Source organism: Terrapene carolina, unplaced genomic scaffold (genome assembly GCF_002925995.2).
Source record: "Terrapene carolina triunguis isolate 2854851 unplaced genomic scaffold, T_m_triunguis-2.0 Scaffold88, whole genome shotgun sequence".
Classification (NCBI taxonomy): Eukaryota; Metazoa; Chordata; order Testudines; family Emydidae; genus Terrapene; species Terrapene triunguis.
The window spans coordinates 16,387,440-16,409,418 of NW_020664439.1; the positions used below are offsets into that span (position 1 = coordinate 16,387,440).

Genomic DNA, 21,979 nt, shown 5'->3' on the forward strand with positions numbered 1-21,979 from the left:
GGAAAGGTATTGTTGGACAGAAAATAATATAATGCACATTGAGACAAAAAAGCGAAGACTAACAAGTATTGAATTGTTTAAAAGCTAATAAAGCAAGCATGAATGCTTTTGAATGTACGCAAAGTTCATTGGAAATTTAATGTGGATTGTTGCTAAGTAAGTTTGTCATTCCAATTGTAATTGGACTGCATACAGCACACACCAATAACAGCTGCAATGATTGGTTATTTTTTTTTGTTCTTCTCTCACCCACTTGTGTCTGGCAAGAAATATAAAGCCATATTTAACATGATTGGCTCCTTAATCTTCATTTTAGACTAGTTCACTTTATTATGTGGTAATTAATGTATATGAGCCCCTAATTCTAAGGGCTGGTCTACATTGCCAAGCTTTTTTGCCAAAAGGCAGCTTTTGGCAATGAAATAGCAGAGGCGTACACACTGCAAAGCCATTTTTTGCGACGACACTCCTCAGTTGCAGCGCTGTTTAAAACAAAACAAAACAAAAAAAAACCCACCTCGATGAGAGTCAAGGCTTTTTGCAACAAGGTTTTATTGCTGTAGTGTCATTGTAGACACCGTGCTTAATTTTAGCGCTGTTATTAGCTTCCGGAAGGTGTCCCAGAATGCCCATCCTGACCACTTTGGTTAGCAGTTTCAACTCTGCCCCCAGTTAAACAACCTTCCACCACTCCCCCTTTAAAGCTTCAGGAATTTTGAAATTCCCCTTCCTGTTTGCTCGATGTAGAGAGCTCACATCGCACCCTCCCAGATGACCATGGCGGCTCCATGCAGCAAACTATCTCCCACTTGGACCACTGTGGAGCTACTGGATCTGAGTGTTTGGGGAGAGGTGACTGTACAGTCCCAGCTGCACTCTAGCCATAGGAATTTCAGTACCTACAGCCAGCTTGTGTGCAGCTTGTGCAAAAAGGGATCTGAGTGGGACATGTTGTAGTGCAGAGCAAAGGTGAAGAAGCTGAGGAATGCGTGCCACAAGACGAGGGAGGCAAACTGTCGCTCCGGTGCTGCGCCCCAGACTTGCCATTTTTATAAGGAATTGGACGCTATCCTCGATGGAGACCCCACTTCCACCGCCAAAAGAACTGTGGATACTTCGGCAGGTCTGAAGCCAGTGGAAAGTGTACCTAACCCAGAGGAGGAAGTCATTAATGAAGAGGTGGAGGCTGGAGAAGCTGTGAAGCCCACGACGGGGTTGCCCAGTGGTGCGTCCAGTCAGGAGCTGCTCCCTACTCTAGAGGTGTCTAGCCAGTCTCTGCAGTTGCTCTCTGGAGAGGCAGAACGAGGAGAGGGCAGAGAAATATACAAGGCTGGCTGTGTTTCTGTGTGCTGGGCACTTCCCCATGCAGCTAGGCAGTACAGCGAAACAGGGAGTTGATGCACTCTGAGAATTCTCCAGAGATCTCTAGGAAACTTTCCTGGAGGTACACAGCAATCCTCTGCCAGAGGTTCCTTGGCAGAATTGCTTTGTTCCTTCCCCTATTGAGAGACACTTGGGCAGGGCCCAAAGCTGCACACAGGTAAGCAGCATAGCGATTGGGGCGGAAGCCACAAGCGTGTAGCAGATGCACCCTTCCTTCCTTGCTTACCCTCAGGAGTGAGAGATCTTCCATAGTGACCCCACCTGTGGAAAGTGATGGGAAAATTTAAAGTGTTGCCCCCCCATAAGTGCCCCACGACCCTTTCACATTGCTTTTCTACAATGAACAATGCCCCTGCCCTTGGGTTCACTCACCATGCTTGGGGTGTTCTCCCGCATGGGTGCTTGCCTAGGGTCACAGAAAAAGTGATAAGTATGTTACCAGCTGTGTATTTTAATGTAGTGTTTCAATGCTCTGTGTGTCGTTGACAATAGTGCTTCCGTTTGTTGTTAATTATGCCTCTCCAGACATGACCTTGAGAAGTCCAACCCCTCCCCGCCCCCCCAACAGCAGCAGAGCATCTGTGTCAGATAAGAAAACACCCAAGACGAAGCAAGGAAGATACGTTCTGGGAGGTGCTGCTGCAGTCAGAGGCAGAAAAGACTGAATACAGGAAATGGAGGGAAAGCAACACGCAGGAAAGAAAATAAAATGATGCATACAATAGGGATGCCACGGAGAGGCTGATACAAATTTTGGAGCATCAAACTGACATGCTGCAGTCTCTTGTAACGGTCCAGACTGAGCAGATGCGTGCACGCCCTCCCCTTCAGCACATTCAGAACTCTCTCATGTGCTCCACAAACTCCCCCTGCGCATTCCTTTCCGCTTTCTGGCATTTCGCGCTTTCCTCTACACTACACTCCCACACACAGCTTTTCAAATGAAAGCTGGACTTATGCTCGGCTCTGAAAGTCAGTCCCCCACCAAAAATCTGTGTGTGCGTGTGGTGGTGTGTTGTGGCTTATTTGGCAATAAAAGCAAAGTTCTTTGAATTTTAAGCACTTTTTATTTTTTCCATGCAAGTTATAATAGCAGATGACACCTGCAAATCAACAGGCACTTTTATCAATTCCTTACATTGAATCCTAGGCCTTAACAATCACAACTGCTTCCTGGCATACCAAATTTAATTAACCATTACAGTCCCAAGCATAGCAACAAACATTACTGGTTTTCATCTTCAAAGTGTTGCCTCAAGGCATCTGATTCTTATTGCCACTTGTTGCACCCCTCTAATCGCCCTGGTATCTGGCTGCTCAAAATCAACAGCCAGGCGTTCTGCCTCAGCAGTCCACCCCTGTGTAAATTTTTTGCACTTCCTTTCACAAATATTATGCAGTGTGCAACATGCAGCTATAACCGTGGGAGTATTTTTCTCATTAAGGTCTAACCTGCCATGTAAGCATCGCCAGCGCACCTTTAATCGGCCACGCACATGTTCAGTGGTCATTCTGCACCTAATCAGCCTGTTGAACCAATCCTTACTACTATCTAGGTTTCCCGTGTACGGCTTCATGAGCCATGGCATTAAGAGGTATGCAGGGTCTCCCAGCATCACTATGGGCATTTCGACTTCTCCTACAGTGATCTTCTGGTCTGAAAAGAGAGTCCCTGCTTGCAGCTTTCTGTACAGGCCAATGTTCCTAAAAATACAGGCACCTTTCCGGACCACACTGCATTGATGTCAGTGAAATGCCCAGAGTGATCCACAAGCACCTGCAAAAACACGGAGAAGTACTCCTTCCGATTGATGTACTCCATTGCAAGGTGGTCTGGTGCCAGAATTAGATGGCAGGCATAGACCATCGCCCCTCCACAGTTAGGGAATCCCATTGCTGCAAAGCCATTCACAATTTCACGCATGTTGCCAAGAGTCGTGGTCTTTCGCTGTAGGATATGATTTAATGGCTTTGCACACTTGCGTTAACACAGCCCCAACAGTCGACTTTCCTACTCCAAACTGGTTTGTGACTGACTGGTAGCAGTCTGGAGTCGCCAGCTTCCACACTGCGATTTCCACATGCTTCTTCACCAAGAGGGCAGCTCTCATTTGGGTGTCCTCGCACTGCAGGGCTGGGGCAAGCTCAGCACGCGGTTCCAGGAAAGTTCCACATCTGAAAGTTCTGCAGCTGCTGCTCGTCATCCCAGACCTGCATAACGATACAATCCAACCACTCTGTGCTAGTTTCCCGAGCCCAAAAGCAACATTCCACTGTGTTCAGGTCCTCCATGAATGCCAAAAGCAATCTAATGTTGCTACTTTCCATGTCGGACACAGTGTCCAGCAACTGTGACTGCCATTGCTTTTGTAACATCAAGATTAACTCCACTGCTATTCGTGATGTGCTAGTGGAAATCGGTGTGGGATCCATTCCTGTGGTGGGGCAAGCAGAAAACAAGGGATGTTGAAAAATGCCATGAACTGAAGATGGAAGCACATGGAATGCTGGGACAGAAAGCAGTGCCAGGGCCACCTGGGGGGGGGGGGGGGCAAGTGGGGCAATTTGCCCCAGGCCCCGCAGGGGCCGCCACAAGAGTTTTCGGTGGGTCTTCGGTGGCAGGTCCTTCAGTGCTGCTGAACACACCCGGATCGAGTGAAGGACCCACTGCCAAAGACCCAGAGCTGCTTCCGCTCCAGGTCTTCGGCTGCGAGGGCTTCCCCCGCTCCAGGACCCGCCGCTGAAGTGCCCCGAAGAGCCGGAGCAGAAGGACCCCCGCCGCCAAAGACCCCAGGCCCCCTGAATCCTCTGGGCGTCCCTGAGCAGTGCATCATGGCGCAGTGAGCCCAGACCCATGATGCCCTGCGATTCCCCCTCCACCTTCCCAGAAGACCTAGCGGCAGAAGGGGGAGAGCTGCACTGTGGGATTGCTCTCATTGCTGATGCAAGTGCCGCAGGTGTGAACGTACTATGCCGCCATTGGAAGACCATGTGAACACACACCAGCAATTTTCTTTAAGTGCTTTTTTTATCAGCAGCCAAACTCTGGGCAAAAATGCTCTGCCAGTGTAGAGACAGCCTAAGAAATAATTATTTATGCACCATAAAGGACTAGATTAAGTACCCAATGGGAGAACTGAATATATTACAATTTAAACTTTCAGCTTTCCTAGGGCATTACATTGAGTAGTCTACTTGTTGCTGCATAACCCAGATTCGCTATCACTGATTGCGACAAATACGTTAAGAAGCACAATGTATTTGAATTTTTATAAGACCTCTTTTTATATACCACCTTTTCTTCACTCATTCCAAGCCCCCTCTTCTGTTCTGTTAATTGCTGGAAAGTATGGCATGAAAGGAATCGGTGTCAGTGTGCTCATACTTTTTAGTCCAAGTGTTAAGATCACTTTGTCTAGTGTGTGCTCTCTATTGCCACCTTGGAGTGTGGTGATTTTTGTTTTGTTTTGTTCTCCCCTCCTCTCCCCCCCCCCCCCCCCGCCAGCCCCTCCAAAAAACACACAATTTATTGGTGAACTAGAGGATCTCTGGAGTGCATGCAACAAGCATGTAACCATCCACATAAAGAAACTTGTATGTAACATCCTCCATTTTTGTTTCTAGTGGCTTTCGTTCTCCATGTTTACGTATTAAATTTAATAATACTTTAATCCCACATTTGGTGTCATCATGCAGGAAGTCCAAAGACTATCAAAGTACACACTTGCTTTTCTCCATTTCATACTTAAAAAAAAAAAAAATTCCTACAGAGTGCTATTGAGAGACTTATCAAGCATTCTTCCATGTAGTTTATAAATTACTAGAATAGACGTCCTCCGATGTTCAAACTTTATCAAATGACTAGGACTACAGAAATTCTTCTACAGCTCAAAGGTCATTCATTTTGACTCCTGACTTTTCATAATTACAGCAAGCACAGGTGCTTCATGGTGTCAGAAAGGAATTGGGCATCCCGTACCGTACAGTTTTTGGAAGAATATTTCCCAGTTGACTGGTTGTTGTACAATAATCTAGCCTATGGAGAGGGAAAGGGATCTGCATCTTCCTCTGAAAGTTCTCATCACTAGCTACTGTAGAACAGAATACTGGACTAGGTGGATCACTGGTTTGGGCCGAAGTTACAAAGGTTCAACTAACACATGACACGCTCCCCAAATTTAGTCACATTCCACATGAACTAATATTTTTCACTTCTTACTCTTTACCATACAATCCATAAGTTTTGCACATGTTGAGGGGGAAAATGCTTTTTCTCTAATTTATTGAATGCCTTTTGTTCTTATATTATGAATTTGACCTCTGTGTTACTATAGCATGTTCTGGGTCTGTAGCACTAATTTTAAGCTTTATCTGGTTTTAAGGGTCTCTGTGAAACATATGAAGACTGCTTTTTCAAGAGCTGTCTACAGTGTTTGAAACCGCCATTATTAAGATGGAATCTCTGCCAGTTTTGCTAGAGGCCTTATGAAAGTCATGAGTCACTTAGTCACTGGCATAAGTGGTAGAAGTTATGCCTTCTGTGAAGGTAGCCTCTGAATTACCTTGGATGTCATTCTATTCTTTTCAATTGCTGAGGATAAAAGGTATAGGTATACCTGGTATAGGTGGAAGAGCTTGCAACTTCCACATTTAACTAAAATTAAAACAAAGTCATAAATAAAACGTTTGTGGGTTTTGGTTGTAAATAAGTAGCTATTAATTCAAATCATTGGGATACTATAGTTATTGGGGCAGCTCAAAATTTTTATGTTGAAATTACTTTTGATGGAAAACTGGGTTCTTGACTAAATTAGTTGTGGTTTTTTGTGGAAAGTGTCTGCTTTCAGGGGAGGGGGGGAACCTTGGAGGTTTATGCTGCCACAGTGCCTCATTCTTTATAGGTCAGTTTCCCTAGCTGAATTAAATCCACCATGATGTACTGTTTCCTATCACCAACAGAGGAGGCCCTTGTCGCACCTTAGGAAATGTAGTCTGACCAGGGCCCTGCCTGTAGAAGAGAATGGGGCATATAAGGCATCCTAACTACAACTCCCATGAGGCACTGTGGCAGCATTTCCAAAACAAACTTTCTTTTGTCCAGTTGAACTATTTTGGTACTTAAACTTTTTGCGGGGGAGGGGGAAGAGAGGAAGAAAAATTGCTCTGGAAAATACCAATATCAATTACTTATTAACCATCTAATGTATGTTGGTGGTTTCTGCTGATGTCTCTTGGCCACCTCCCTTTCAAAGAGCATATTGCCACCTTCCCCTAGTATAGTGGCTCTCAAACTTTTTGTATTGATGTTCCCTTTCAGACAGCAAGCTTCTGAGTGATTCTCCCCCCCCCCTTATAAATTAAAACCATGTTTTATATTGAACATTATTTTAAATGCTGCATTTATAACTCTTGTTGAAAATGAATTTACCTTTTTCTCACTGCTTTTAAATTAAGACTAAAACACATTTTTATCAAATTGTTATGAGCAGAAAAGTTTTTTTTTATTTTTTAAAACTAATTACCGTTTAATACTTGGGGGGCCGGCTGAATAAAATTGGTTAATATCACTTTTTTTTTTCCCCACAGCAGACTTCGTGCCCCATTGCCACTCTTCTGCGCTGCTGCCGGTAGTGGTGCTGCCTTTAGAGCTGGGCGGCTGGAGAGCGGTGGCTGCTAGCTTGGCTCCCAGCTCTGAAGACAGTGCCACTGCCAGCAGCACTGCAAACTGCATAAGTAAGGATGGCAATGCCATACCGTGCCATCCTTATTCTGCGTAACATTTGAACTTTGCAGGGGTGGCTTTGGAGTGGGAGGACCTAAGGTAAATTTTAGGGTGGTTATAGCACCCACAAGCCTCCCCTCAGTTTGTCCCTGCTGTGTGTCTGTTAAATTATAAGTCCCTTTTTGCCAATCTCAGTGTTCTGATTGGTCTGCAGTTTAATGCAACTCTACAGCTGCTGACCAATTAAGCCCTCTGATGTTGTCTCAATCTCATCTTTTTAGTCTCAAGATGACCCATGACTATAATCCCCAGAGTCCAATTTCCTTAAACTGGCGATAATACAAATATTATGTTTAGGAACAACGATCGCTGCATTTATGTTTACAATACTTTTTGAAGTAAATACACTACATTGCTACGGAAAAGCGAGTAATTTTCTAAAATGCTAGATTTAAATATTTGATAGCAGTTGCTCTGTTTCGTGTATGTACTCGCAACCCCCACATCATAACCTCGCGCCCCCCAGTTTGAGAACCCCTGTCCTAATATGTATGGCTAACAACTGAGGATGCGAGAGGTTTGACAGGCAAGAGTGTAACTGTGTCTGGTTGAGGGACTCTTCTTTTGTTTTTGTTCTTTGTTTAAAGAAATTTCCATGACGTAAACCCTCCGCATTGGTTTGCATTTTGAAAACCTTTCATAAAGAGAAGGGGTATGTATGTATGTATGTATTAAATGATAGTTTAAGTCTCTTCACCACAACCCTTCAACCTTCCCTGAAGATTCTAAATACTGGAACCCTGGAAGAGCATTTGTCCAGGACTGATGAATAAAACCTGGACTGCTACACTGAGCTATCTTTGATATTTTATAAGTCAAATCTTTAAATAATCAAACCCCCTCTGCCCCAGGGACTGGTCTACATGCAGAATTTGTCTGCACAGTTTTTTGGGACCAATAATTACTAGTTTTAAACCAATACGCTTACATGGGTGCAAAAAATGTGTGGGGGTAGCTTTTGTTTTTTGCATTGGTTTAATTAACAGTCAAACAAGTTATGCTGATTAAACACTCCGATGCCAGTATAACTGTCCACACTAAGGGTTTGCCCTGATTAGACAGTTTAGTTTATTCTTCTGATTTTAAATTGTTGGAAAAAACTGAGTGTTTAATTGGACAAGTGACTTGAGATTTGCAATTTAAAGATGGTCTACAAAGGTCTTCTCACCTCCCTTCCTCCACCCCCCCCCCCCCCCCCCATGTTTGAGGAAACTATACTTCAGGTGGAAAGGATTTTGAGGGATCGAGTGTTCATAACACTGTGTACAACAGAAAGCAAGTTACAGGTTTAACTATTGACTCAACCTGACTTTATACAAGTGTACTTTCAAATGTCCTTATTACTGGAAGCATACAATTCTTTTTACTCTACCGATATTTAGTAATTCAGCACTTCTGATGTCAATATTAGTTATTAAACAGTTATAACTTGCTTATGCAAGGAAACTATTTCCAAATCTTTCTTGCTGTGAGTATTCCGTTTTGAAACATAGTTTTGTTGTGTTGTGTTCTCTAGTTTTTGCTTTGCAAATTGTTTATGTACATAAGCAAAATAACAGCATCTCTACAGGGTCTGTTGCCCAGCACAGCTATGTTGGGATCACACCACTACATGCTCCTGGCGGACATAATTGTGAAAGTTTGTGTGTAGGCCTAGCCTTACTTTATATATTTCCCCAACTGCTTTGTGCCCCCCATTTTGGAAAATGCTGGAATAGATGTTTATAACATACGTGCTCTCCTTTTGTGCATGCTTTGAGGAGTGAAAAAGTTAAGCATTTGCATTTAAAGTACCATCCTTGGTGTCTGTGCTGCCTAATTCAGATGAAACTAATGGGTCACTTGACACCTAAAAACTACCATTTTGGGCTCTCTGAAATTGGGCAGATGCTACTGCATCAGATCCACTCTGGTAGCATTTTCAAGGCTTTCTCCAAAGCCAAAACAGTGGGAGACAAACTCCTTTCAAAACAAAAGATGAAACTACAGAGAGTAGTTAAGTCCGTTTGTCTGCTGTGCCCTACTGCAGGAGTGTTTCCCGAACTATGGGATAGTCTCTGCCCTGAAGAACTTGCAATCTAAGGGTAGGTCCACACTACCTGCCCGATTCGGCGGGTAGAGATCGATCTTCTGGGATCGATTTATCGCATCCAGATGAGACGCAATAAATCGATCCCAGAAGCGCTCCCCCATCGACTGCGGAACTCCTGCTCGCCGAGAGAAGGAAGCGCTGTCGACGGGGGAGCTTGCCTGCGCCGCGTGAACCCGCAGTAAGTAAACTTAGTTCGATCTAGGAAACGTCGACTTCAGCTACGCTATTCTCGTAGCTGAAGTTGCGTTTCCTAGATCGATCCCCCGCCCCAGTGTGGACCAGCCCTAAATAAACAAGATGGAGTGAGAGAGAGAAAGTAGTAGTATCTCCCTTTTACAGATTGGCAACTGAGGAACAGATAAAGGTCTGGTAGGAATTCTGGCAGAGCAAGAATTGAAACCAGATGTCCTAAACTCCATTCCATTGACTTAACTAGAGGACAGACCTCTTTAGTGTTGCTTCTAAGTGAAGTCAAAGATTTTTCTCTCCATCTCATTTTTTTTGCAACTTAATGCTTCCTTACAAGGGTGTAACATCTGTGGATTGTCTTAAATTGTACTGGCTTTGGTTAATTAGAAAGTTTATGCAAGTTAATTTTGCTTGTATGTTTCTGAACTTTTTGATAAGATGACTGGCACTTTTTCTTTGGCCACTTAAACTACTGTTAATTTAACTAAATTAAATTTTAAAATAAATGAAATAAAATCAAACTTAAATTTTTGTACCATCCATGCATTCAGAAGGAAGCTTCATTTCTCTCTCTCCCTTTATTTTTTTTTTCTCTTGTGGTCAAGAAGATAGTGATAAACTAGAATGATTCCAGAGAGCTATAGCAATAATTAGGGAGTTGGATAGGTTTTATGAGGGTAGATTAAAAGATACATTTGTGTAATTTGACTAAATGATGAGATGGGTTATTTCTATGTGTTAGAAGGATACAAAGGTCAAGGAATGAAGAATTGTCTCTTCCATGGGAGTTTGAGAAATAGGATGAAATTAGAATCGTGAGCTTTAATTGAGTCAGCCTACCAATTCTATTTAAATTGTCGAATAATCTCCATAATGGGATGCTAAATCCAGCTCAAAGCATTGGTATATGTGCAGTAGGGAATGATCATATAACAACACAACTATGGACCAGACCTAATATTCAAAATAGAAAAATGCTAGAGATTCTATCTTTTGGTATACTTAATATCACAGCCGAAGGGACAATGGCTAATTAAAGGAAACTTTTTCATTTATCCTGGTGAATTATTGGGAATTATCAGTGAGGTCAAAGTTTGAACTACAGTGTAGTCTTTCATGTTTGCAAATCAGTTAAGGCTGGTCCTGATGAGACTTAAGTACCATTTTAGGCCTGGAATTTGTGTGGTTGATTCCCAACGCAAGTGATCTCTGCTGACCACGTTCCCTTTAATAGCATACACCAGCATTTGTCAAACTGGGGGTCTTGACCCAAAAGGGGGTTGCAAGCCTATTGTAGGGAGGTCACAGTATTGCCATGCTTATTTCTGTGCTGCCACCAAAGCGGGGTGGTCAGAGAGTGGTGGCTGCAGCCTGTGTGCCCGGCTCTGAAGGCTGTGCTGCCAGCAGAAGCAGCACAGAAGTAAGGGTGGCATAGTATGGGTGGTTGGAAGGGGGTGAGGGCGATGTGGGGACATCACAGCCCTAAATACTTTCAAAGAAGGTCTTAGCAAAGAAGGTTTGAGAACCCCCAGCATACACTATTGTATCTGATTGTTCACTTAAGTTAAGAATTTTTCCTAATAGCTTTCAGATACTCTAAGTATCTTTTTGGGTACATTATCTCATGGCCCACTTACCAGAGAGGCAGCAGATAAAAGGTTTAGTCACCAAAATGTTTAGCAATTCTAAAATGTATACGTTCCAGGTAGGTTACAGTTTGAGTAGATTGTATGTTAAAATTTCAAATCAGTGTCTTCATTATTTGGATATTTTGGCTCTTAAACTAGAACACTAAAAACAAGTACTTTATCTATCTGTTTTTAAATGTTTTTGTGATTTCTGATTTACCAGCATTTCCTAGTCTCTGCCATTTTAAAACTTTTTCTGTTTTCATTGTGGCACTGTTTTTTCTCCGTGTAATCCCTTATGTGCTTTGCCTGCTCTTACATTACATAACTTTTCAGTTTTTAAAAATGCACCAGATGTGTGTATATCATTGCTATTCTAAAAAGACTACAGGAAAAATTTCATGATTGTACTGTAGATTACAATCGAAGGTTTGAAGCAAACTTTTTTTAGATTCTGAAATTTTCAGGACTGGGTCCATATCAGTGAACAGCCCCAACAGCGTGTTCTTCAATGGAGCATCTGGGTGCTATCATGATACAAATACTAAATGATCACCCACCACTCTAAGCATATCCGATACACTCAAATTGCATGTTGCCATGTAATTCAGTTAAATTTGACACATGCATAACTTTAGAATAAGAAGCATCTGAGACCGTAAGATGATACTTAATGCAAACATAGTCTATGCCCTTTAAGGTTTGCCTTGCGTAAGCTTTAACACAACTCTTCAAAGGGCTTTTGTTATAGTTTGACTTTTAGCTGTAATAAGCAATACTTTCATTAATAGGTGATACAAATGTCATTATGTGAGTGCCATCTCTGCTGTTTTCTTTCTTTTTGTTAATGTAACCTTAATGATAAACTTAATTTGCATCCCTGAAGTTTGGGAATAGTGAAATAAAGCTGCAATGCTTAACCCAAACAATACCCGTATTTGTCTAACAAAAGGGAAACAAATTGATTATGTGCATAACAGCGGAGCTGTTTTCCACCCCTACTCCCCCCCCCCAATTGTGCTTAATACTCACGTTTTTGTTTGTTGCTGCAAGCAGTGGAGAGGTAAAACTTGAGTGATGCCTGGAAGTGAGGTAGGGATTCTGTCAAAGCTAGCCCTTGTAACATGCATTTAATTTAAAAAGGGAAAGAGTAAATCAAGGAAACTTTAGTCAAGTTACTGCTTTTGTGTTTAGGTGTATTTGAAAAATAAAAATAAATTAGTCTACTTCCAAGAAATCTATTGCAAGTTTAATTCTTGAAGGTTAAAAAATACTTGCGAAACTCTGCCCTGGTCTACACTACACAGTTAGGTCAACATAAGGCTTATGTTGACCTAACTTTGTCAGTGTACAGCCTTGCTCCTGCTGATGTAAGTGCCCTATTACACTGACATAATAAGCCCTACATCACTCACGGAGGTGGAGTTATTTTTGGTGTAGGTAGGGTGATGTGGTGTCAGTGTAGACACTGCCTTACTTATATCCTCTGTTGGCTGTCTTGTCAATTTCATGGCTCCTGGAGCTGTGAAATTGACAAGAAAGCCCAGCTTGGGCTGCCCCCCAGGCTCCCTGCTCCAAGCCAGGCTGCTCCCCAGGCTCCCAGCTGGGCATCCTGCTGCCCCCTCAGCTCCCTGCTGGGGAGCACAGCAGCTGACTGGACTCTAGGCGTGGATCTTCCTGCTGGAGGTGAGAAGCCCTGGGTGGCTGGCAGTGGGGAGTTGAGAAGCACCAGGCAGCTTCCCCTCCACCCCCGTTCCCAGCGGGGAGCTGTGCAAAGCTGAGAGCCCTGGCTCCTAGCCCCTATGCTGCCCCTCTTCAGTTGGTGGAAGCGTTCCTGGTGAGGACACGCACTACTGACAGAAGGAGGGTTGTGTGGACATCAGCAGTAATTACTGCAGAGGCTGTAAGTTGACATAATCTAGATTTATTTAAGATTGTAGTTAGATATACCAACTGATGATTGTCTCAAGCCGCATTTGAATAAAAATTGGAATTCAATTAATACACAAAAACAGCATTTTAAAATTGTTAGCTCAATAAAACTGCCATAAAATGTGCTGAATGCATAAGAAAATTTAGCAAAACATGTTTTGCATTTAAAGACATCATGTATTTATGTAGTTAATGAATGGAATAAGTTATACTGGCAAAATAATAGTTTTGCTGATGCAAGCTCAGTTCACACGAGGAGTGCTTTGCTGGTAGGGTATACTGGCATAGCTATAGCGACAAATTTGTAATGCTAGTGTAGACCTGGCATGTGCTTGCTCTGCCTTCTGGGAACTCCATATGAAGGGAATCCCTAGCAAGGGATTTCTGGGATGGTTTCTGTTTTCTTTAAACCACCTGAGTGACGCAAAGAGCAGAGAATCTCCCCCTAAGTACTTATGGTGCCCCCTTGACCTTCCTGAAATATCTTCCAAACTCAGACTGAAAAGGTTGGACACCACTGACCTGAATCAGTCCTTCTACCACGGATGAACATACTTAAAGCCAAATTAATACATTCCGTCAGACTTTCAAACTGACACTCAGCTATGATACAGGAAGCAGTGCTTATGATTCAGAAAGTGGAACACGTCCCTCTGAATCTATTAAGCCAGTGCACTGTGCTGTCAGATAGTGTGTTCCAGAAGAGATTTGTGGCCATTAAAGATTCCAGTCACACTTTTTGTAAGAATATTTACTCCTTTGTCTTAGCTGAATTCCAGCTTTAGTAATCACTTTCTTCCCACCTGTATTTCCTGGGCAGTTTTAATTAAATAAGTTATCCATTTTTTGTACCATTATCAAAGAGTTGCCACCTTTCACTTCATTGGCTTTACTTCAGTAATGGATGAAGTGACCTTTATGTACTTTTTTAGGTTATATAACTCTCAAATTTGTAAAGACTTTTGAGTTTTTTTGGAGTGCAAATTACTATACGTGTATGTGTGTTCGTGTAGTTGAGAATGAGTGCTTAGAGGTAAAGCACTAAGTTTGACAATCCTTTTTTAACCTTGTGATTAAAATAGGATGTGGTCCCAGGAATAATCTGTCATTGCATCATTGTACTCAGAGTTTATCTGATAATGTGAGATTTTGTTGAAAATATGTAATACGTGGCAGTAGAAATACATATTCTCACTAACTTATTTGTGTATATTTTTTTAAAGATTTGACTTTTTAAATATACTTTAGAAACTGAGATGGGGAATGAACTTGCTCTTTGTCACTGGGGGACTCTTAAATTGTTGGCAGAAGGATATGCTCTAACCCTGTTTGAGGAACTGTGTGTGGTTTAAAAAAAAAACAAAACAAAACCAAAAACCTTCAATCAAGCAAGATAACTTGCATCTCTGCCCTCATCCTTGCTGGGTTACTTTTCTATTAGTTCCTCTTTTGCTGAGTACTAAGTAATTAATGCTAAGTATTCAGCAGATAATTCTGTTTTTTGCTGAGTTATGAAAACTACTGGCAATAAAGGCTGAGGGAGTCTTCATTCTCTCCTTGACTTTATTTATTTGTACCATTGAAGGGACAGGACCGGTTTGAGACACTTCTGTTTACATGTGAAATCCTTGGTGTTTTTAAACACTGTATGTTAATTTTCTAGGAAACCTTACTGTTCTATAAGCTCCTCATATATTAGACAGGAATTTTGTTTTGTTCAGCCAAGAACAAAGCACTGTATATTGGTAAATTTTAAAAGCTCAGAAGGACTCTTAAAAACTAATAGATACAAATATAATTAATAAGTTGGGGATCTTCCAAACTTTACAGGTCACTGTAAGCTGAACAGAGAAGCAGGACTGAATCTTGTCTGTGGTTTGAATGTGTAGACTTCGGGGAGGAGTATTTCTAAAGACAAAAATGGCAGTTAGGTGTGTTACACCATTGGGAGTACTTTCAAAATCATGTACTTCCTGTATGTGCCTGTTAAATAAGAGACGAGGATTTCTGTTTGCCTTGCTGAGATCGATGGCCTTGCAACATCTAAACAGTGCACTATACACTCACACTTGGCTGAAATATCAATTAGTGTAAGACAAGTCCTTTGCAAATAAATATAGTAAGAATGAATATTCAAAAATTTATGCATTCTATCTATGGTTGTAAATTTAGAGTGAAAATATAAATTTGAACTTGAAAGTTATTTAATACTGATTTCTCTCTTTTTCCCTCTCCTCCCCCGTTATTACCTTGAAATAAGGTGTGTAAACAGATTTGGCTAGGATTATTTGATGATCGATCATCAGCAATTCCAGACTTCAGGGATCCACAGAAAGTAAAGGAGTTTCTACAGGAAAAATATGAAAAGAAAAGATGGTAAGCTAACACTTTCAGTTAGTTTTGATAGAAAACTAATTTTGTTGTGTTTTTTCTGTAACCAGAAATCCCTTTTGGGTTTACTGTAAATTGCTGACTCTAGTCAGTCTTTCATTGTGATTAAAAATGAGTGTTACTTTGTGGCTGAAAAGAGAAATTGATGACTTCTCAATTTTTAAAGAAGGCACTATACCTTATGGAAGACTTTGGGCTTGTCTTCATGTACAGCACTGTAGCGGCACAGCTGCCGCACTTTAGTGATGATGCTACTATGCCGACAGGAGAGCTTCTCCTGTTGGCGTAGTTAATCCACCTTCGCAAGAGGCGGGAGCTATGTCAATGGGAGAAGCTCTCCCGATGACATAGCACTGTCTACGCCAGCGGTGAGGTTGGCGTACCTACTTTGCCCAGCAACAGAGTTTTTCTGATATAGGTCTGTAGTGTAGACCTGGGCATTGTAAAGCACTAAACATTACATCTGCATAGTCTGAACATTGCCAAACCTAGATATTCATTTAAAATGTTATGAAGAAGACCTGGACGTTTGTTAGTAGATGCACTACATATGTTAGTGTGACATTCCCCAGGGACTGCTGTGTCCCCTTAGCTCTCCAGCCTAGGATGCCTTTTACACTACTTTGCTAGTGAACAGCAAACCCTCACTCACACCACCAGCATGCAAAATCACTCCCAGCTGAGTACATGAATCTATGCCAAGCCATCCACGAAGTACATATAAGGCAACACCCACATATCCCTCAGGCCCAGCCTTTTCTTGTACTGTTCAGTAGCCCCACTGGACAGTACAAGCTCATAATTAATCTGTCATTCCAACTGTGGGTAATAAATATGCACCAGTCCTGTTGACCTGAGTAGAGATTCCCCAAATACTTCAATCAAACACACTGGCTTAGATAAAATAATAAAAGAAGGTTTTATTAACTGCAGAAAGGTAGATTTTAAGTTTTTATAATTAGTATGGCATAGACGTTAGAATTGATTACAAAAGAAATAAAAAGATAAAATTGCAAGGTAATTCCTAAATTTTACCAAGCTAAATAAAATTTGAAGCAAACATCATTCTTAACACACCAGATGCTGCAGGCAATCATTAGTTCACAGGCTAGGTTTCCTTTCCGCCTGGGACCACTCTCATTAGTTCAGTGTTCTTTAGGTATTCATTGATGTTATGAGCAGGGAGGTGGCTAGAGCCATTTTGCACCCCGCTCCCTTCCTTCCCTCCCACCCGTTCTTATACCCCAACCCTTGTGTGCTGCAAAAATCCTTGCTGGGTCATGTGGGCAGGCAGTTCCATGATGTACATGAGCTTCAAACTGTCTTTTCAGATAAGTTGTAAATTTCCTGTTTACAACCCCCCAGCAGGTAATGGCTCTTTAGCACTTTTCTGGCATGCTAGTGTGTCTGTCTCTGTCTGAGGAATTGGCTTATGGGTGTTATCCAGATTTGCGACACATTCCAGTAACAATCATACAGCAAAATCTCATAATTTCACATGCAGTGTAACACACATTTTAACCGGATAATAATAATCAGCAGATTGAGTTTACAAATGATACCTCACAAAGCATACTTTGTACAAAATATATAACCATATAAAAGTGGTGAACATGAGATACAGGGTGTCAGTTATTTTTCCGTGGCCTTCTTCCTAAAGGTCTGCACTTGGATCCAAACTGCCTTAGTAGCTGCTGAGGCTCCACAAGACTGTTGCACTCTGCAGGTGGGGAAGTTGTTTTCTGTTCACAAGGGCAGCTTCTGCTGTTTCCCTCAGAGTGGCTTTTAGATAGGGCAGAATAGAAGCTTTTGTGTTCTGCTCGTACGCTAACAGCTCTACTATGTTTGCTTGTCTGGAGGGTGGGCTGTTTTTCTTTTTCCTCTTGTATATGTGGCAGACCTTGTCAGAAAATATTGGACTTATTACATAAACGGTTGTTTACTGAATAGGGTGTAAGAGCTATTACAGCTCATTTAAGTGGAGAAGTTATCAGACTATTTTCTTTAAAAGTTCTGTATGTTCCGCTTAACGGGGCAATCATAATTCATCTCGAACAAGGAAACTGTAACTGCTTATGGTGACATCAGTAGCAGTATAGGACTTAAACAGTCCCTTACTGGGATGGAACTACAGTGACGGTAGAAATATTTACTTGGGTTTTGTAAAAATATTGATGCTCTGTAAAGTGAATATTTAATAACTATTGGTAACTCACTCTGAGTTTTAAAGAAATGTCAACATCTTGCTTCACCTCCTTCCATTCCAGTTCACATTACTTAAAAGCTGGGATGTCAGACTTTAATAGAGTGTATAACAATGGTTCAAACCCTGGCAATTGGTTGAGATTAGGGACTGTTAACATCACTTTTGAGTTGAAATAGATGTGATTTTTTTAATATGCTAAACATGCCCTAACCTTTTTTTTTCAAACTTTTTTTTAATTTGCGGACCCCTAAAAAAAATTTCAAATGGAGGTGCAGACCATTTGGAAATTCAACCTGTGGTCCTCAGGCCTCTACCATAGATGTCTTAGACTGAAAACTGACTGAACAGAACTCAACTATAAATGTTGCATATGCTCGGCACAGCATTTAACAAAGCGTGAGAGAGGGTGCTAAACTGTGGGCTTCTGTGGTAACAACACTTCTGGGTTTTGACCTGTAGGTCGGGGGCATTCACCTACTTTTGATTGATCAAAGGAATGCCTTTTCTGGGATCTGAAACTTTTTATTTTTATAATCACCTTTTGCGGACCCCTTAGACAGTCTGTGCGGACCACAGGTTGAAAACGACTGCTATAAAACATTGGAAAACTGGAGTCTCAAGCTTTTGAGATATGGGACACTAAAATTGTGACTGGACCATCAGACCAGTAGTACTATTTGACATAGGTCCAGAGCTTAAAATAGCAGATCTCAGACCTCAGAGCAATAACTTTTGATCCCTGTGCTACCATTATAATGGATATTGGAACAAAACTGATGTTAAATATTAAATAATTTTACTCTTATTCAACTTAGGTATGTTCCTCCAGAACAAGCTAAGGTTGTGGCATCAGTCCATGCATCTATATCAGGGTCCTCTGCTAGTAGTACAAGCAGCACACCTGAGGTGAAACCGCTTAAATCTCTCTTGGGAGAATCTGCACCAGCACTGCACTTAAATAAAGGCACACCTAGCCAAGTGAGTGAGTAATGGCTAAGAGTTCAGTGGTATGGGATTATGTTACAGTATTTAAAAGGAGAATGGGCATTTTGTGAATTGAACAAGATTTTACAAAATACTGAAAATTGTGGCATTAGTGGGTTACTGCTATTACAATAAAACTGTCCTTAATAGCTTTCATGCTCTGTTGCTTTTATGGAATGCGAATAGGGTACTGAAGGTAAAATCTAGAAACTGAGTTCTGTGGTGGCTTGACTTTGAATGCTTCAGACTAAAAATGCTAGCCTCTGCCCTGTGTAATAATGATTAATAGACTGGTATTTTCGGTGCTATTTAATAAAACTAAGATGTTTTTGTTTTGTAACAGGATTTTGGCTAAACATCTTGTGTACCCACAACATACAGTAAAAGCTGTTTTATCCGGACTCAACCAGAAAGCTCTATAAACAGCATTTCTGATCTTCATTGAAATTCTGGTTTATAGTCCTGTTGACGCACGGTTCCCAGCCAATGGAAGCTGCGGAGCCAGCGCTCGGGGCAGGGCAGGGGCAGCGCGTAGAGCTGCCTGCTGCACCTCTGCCTAGGAGCAGCCAGGACACATCCTTGCTTGCAGGGAGCTGCCTGAGGTGAGCGGTCCACGGATCCGTCACTCGCACCTGCTCCCCAACCTGCTGCCCCGAGCCCCCTCCCACACCCAAACTCCCTCCCAGAGCCTGTGCCCTGCACCTCCTCCTGCACCCCAAACTCCCTCCTGTCATTAACAGGCATTTTTTACTTACTGGCACCCCCCCCATCCCCCCAACACACTGGATAAAACAGCTTTTACTATAGTTGGGTTGGGTCGGGTCATCCTCCTCCCTTGCATCCTTGCTGGAATTTAAAAAAACACACCACTGCCTCCTTTGAAGCCCTCTGTTACAACTGCCATCTTTTTATTAAAGGGAGACATGGACAGGACTTCTTTCTTAGCCAGTCAGTGTTATTGCTTTTAGAAGTAAAACCATGGTTTTTCAACAACTTGAGATTTGCTGCATCTCTTCACTCCACCCCCAAATTTGGGCCATTGTGACAAAATTAAGTTAACTATAAACTAGATTTTACATAAATCGTCTTCCCTGTGGTAGGAGGAAGTATTTTGGTCAGTCCAGTGTACTATAACTTCAACGTCCCTTCCTTAGAAGCAGTTCAGGGGACAGTGAAGCTACCTTAATTAACATATGTTTCTCTCTCTATATAGTCATGAATACTGTGCTGTATGTTACACGAGTTTGTTTTGTTGCATTCTTGTCAAATGACTTTTTTTTGGCTCTCTGTCTAGCTCATCCATAATGGTACATGATAGGCTGGAGGGAAAAAATATATATTATTTTTCAAATATATGATGTAATTAGTCTGTATAATGCAAACTCACAAGAGGGTAAAGCTAAGGTTAAATGTTTTGTTTAGAATTTCCTGACTCTTGAGGTTTTTAATCATGCAGCCTTAATGTTCTGTTGAGGAATTCTGCAAGAAACTTAACTTTCCCCCCCCTCCCCCCCCCTTTTCTGGAAGAAAAAGAATGGGGATTCAGTGAGAAGGAGCTTCAGTCTACATGGCTCTGCTGGGCTTCAAAAATAATTGCAAATACTATATACAGGTTCCATAATCTGGAGCCATTGGTTTAGATACCTCTGATTTTCCTGTTTTACGTGCATCTTAGTCTCTGCAAGTCTGCTGTTTAACTTCTAAGGTGCACTTAAGCAGGGCTACCTGAAGACTCACACTAAGCCCATGGGGCCTGGGGGGGAATATGATCTTGTACACCTTACGGAGGGTAGGAGGAGGAGGTTGGGGAAAGATTCTCCTTTGTACAACAACTTAAACTAGAAGCTCTAGAGTAAATTATCAAATTTTAACAAGTTCATTGCTTGTTTTATATAATTGTGGTCTGAATTCTAAAGTTATGAAACTTGATATGGCTTGCTAACAATGCTCCATGGCAAAAAAAAAAAAAAAACCAGTTCAAAATTAGTACCAGAAGTAGTTTTTTCAGTCTGTCCTTTAGCTTTTTGTAAAGCTTGGTTAAATATTGGCTTTCCTGTTTGTTTAGCTAATTAAAATGTTGTTTGTAGTCCCCTGTTATCGTTAGGTCTCAAGGACAACAGCAGCAGGAAAAGAAACAATTTGACCTCCTCAGTGACCTTGGCTCAGATATCTTTGCTGCTCCTGCTCCTCAGTCAACTGCTACAGCAAATTTTGCTAACTTTGCACATTTCAACAGTCATACAGGTAAGAGTTCTATGTAGACATTCCCTCCTAATTAAATGTATAGAAACCTGAGGAGTTTTCATTCTTTATGGCTTATAAATATGGATTATCTTCTGAATTAATAAAAGGAAAATTAATATTTCTGGCCTTGAACATTGTTATATCAGTTGTTAAGATTTAGCTTATGGCAAGTTGGAAATCAAGTTTAATAAAGCAAGTATTATTCTAAAGTTTTAAAACTTACACTGTGCATTTCCTTTGCAAAAACAGTATGGGAAACAGAAGAGAATAGCTATAAAATATAGAGTAGTAGTACTATTTGACATAGATAACATAAATATTGATCTGAACCTGACACAAATTATGTTTGGTCACTTTTTGTCACTCTGCTTTAATTATGTTTTCCTTGAGTTACTTGTTTATAAAATAAAGCAAATATTTGGCTAGAAGGCAGGAAGCATCAGTGTTGGTGGCAAGAGAGGAGAAGGTGAGTAAAGTAGTGGGGATGGGCAGAAGTTATGCAAGATGTCATTTCTTCCTTCTGAAAAAGTTGGCAAGATACTTTATGGAGAGGGAGTGGAAAAATAGTGAACAGACAACTGGTGTGGGCGTCAGTGAGGGGGAAGAAGCAATGCTGCCTCACTAAGTATGACAGAACTGAAGGAAGAGAGAACAAACTTGTAGTGGAGGAAGTCCATGTGGCTGGGAGTAGTGTGGGAGCAGGAGCAAAAGGAAACAGTTTTTGAGCAAAAATCAGGGCTAGGTGTGGTAGGACAGACTTTTAAATATTTAGAATGGCTGTCAGTAAACATGCCTGAATATTACAGAGGGGGGAAAAAAAACACCTCGGTCCATATAACTTTATCCTAAAGAATAATGGCCACTAAGTTGATTCTGAAGATCACCAATAGTTATAAGTCAGCAGCTTATAGATATTGAGTAGTGTGTTTCCACTAACCTTCTGTGTGACCGTGAGCAAGTACCTACCCTTTGACCTTGTCTACTTTAGATTATGGACTCTTCAGGCAAGGTAATGTTTACTAAAATGTTTAGTACCTAAGGCAATGGAGCCCCTATCTTTGTTGCTGTCTCTGGGTTCTACTGTAATATTGCTAATACTGAGGAGAAATGCTGCTCATGAAAAATCTGTGTTCATCTGGAGTGTTGTC

General features: G+C 41.5%; 1 protein-coding gene across 14 annotated transcripts in view; it reads left to right on the forward strand.

The window, feature by feature from the left end:
* The window catches only part of AGFG1 (ArfGAP with FG repeats 1), a 74,601-nt gene that overhangs the window by 23,906 nt on the left and 28,716 nt on the right, over positions 1-21,979 (forward strand). For all 14 annotated transcript variants that reach the window (XM_024195238.2, XM_024195241.2, XM_024195243.2 and 11 more), the window contains exons 3-5: positions 15,267-15,382; positions 18,419-18,581; positions 20,675-20,831. In XM_024195238.2, coding sequence (XP_024051006.1) covers positions 15,267-15,382; positions 18,419-18,581; positions 20,675-20,831 — 436 coding nt within the window. The remainder of the gene's footprint in view (positions 1-15,266; positions 15,383-18,418; positions 18,582-20,674; positions 20,832-21,979) is intronic.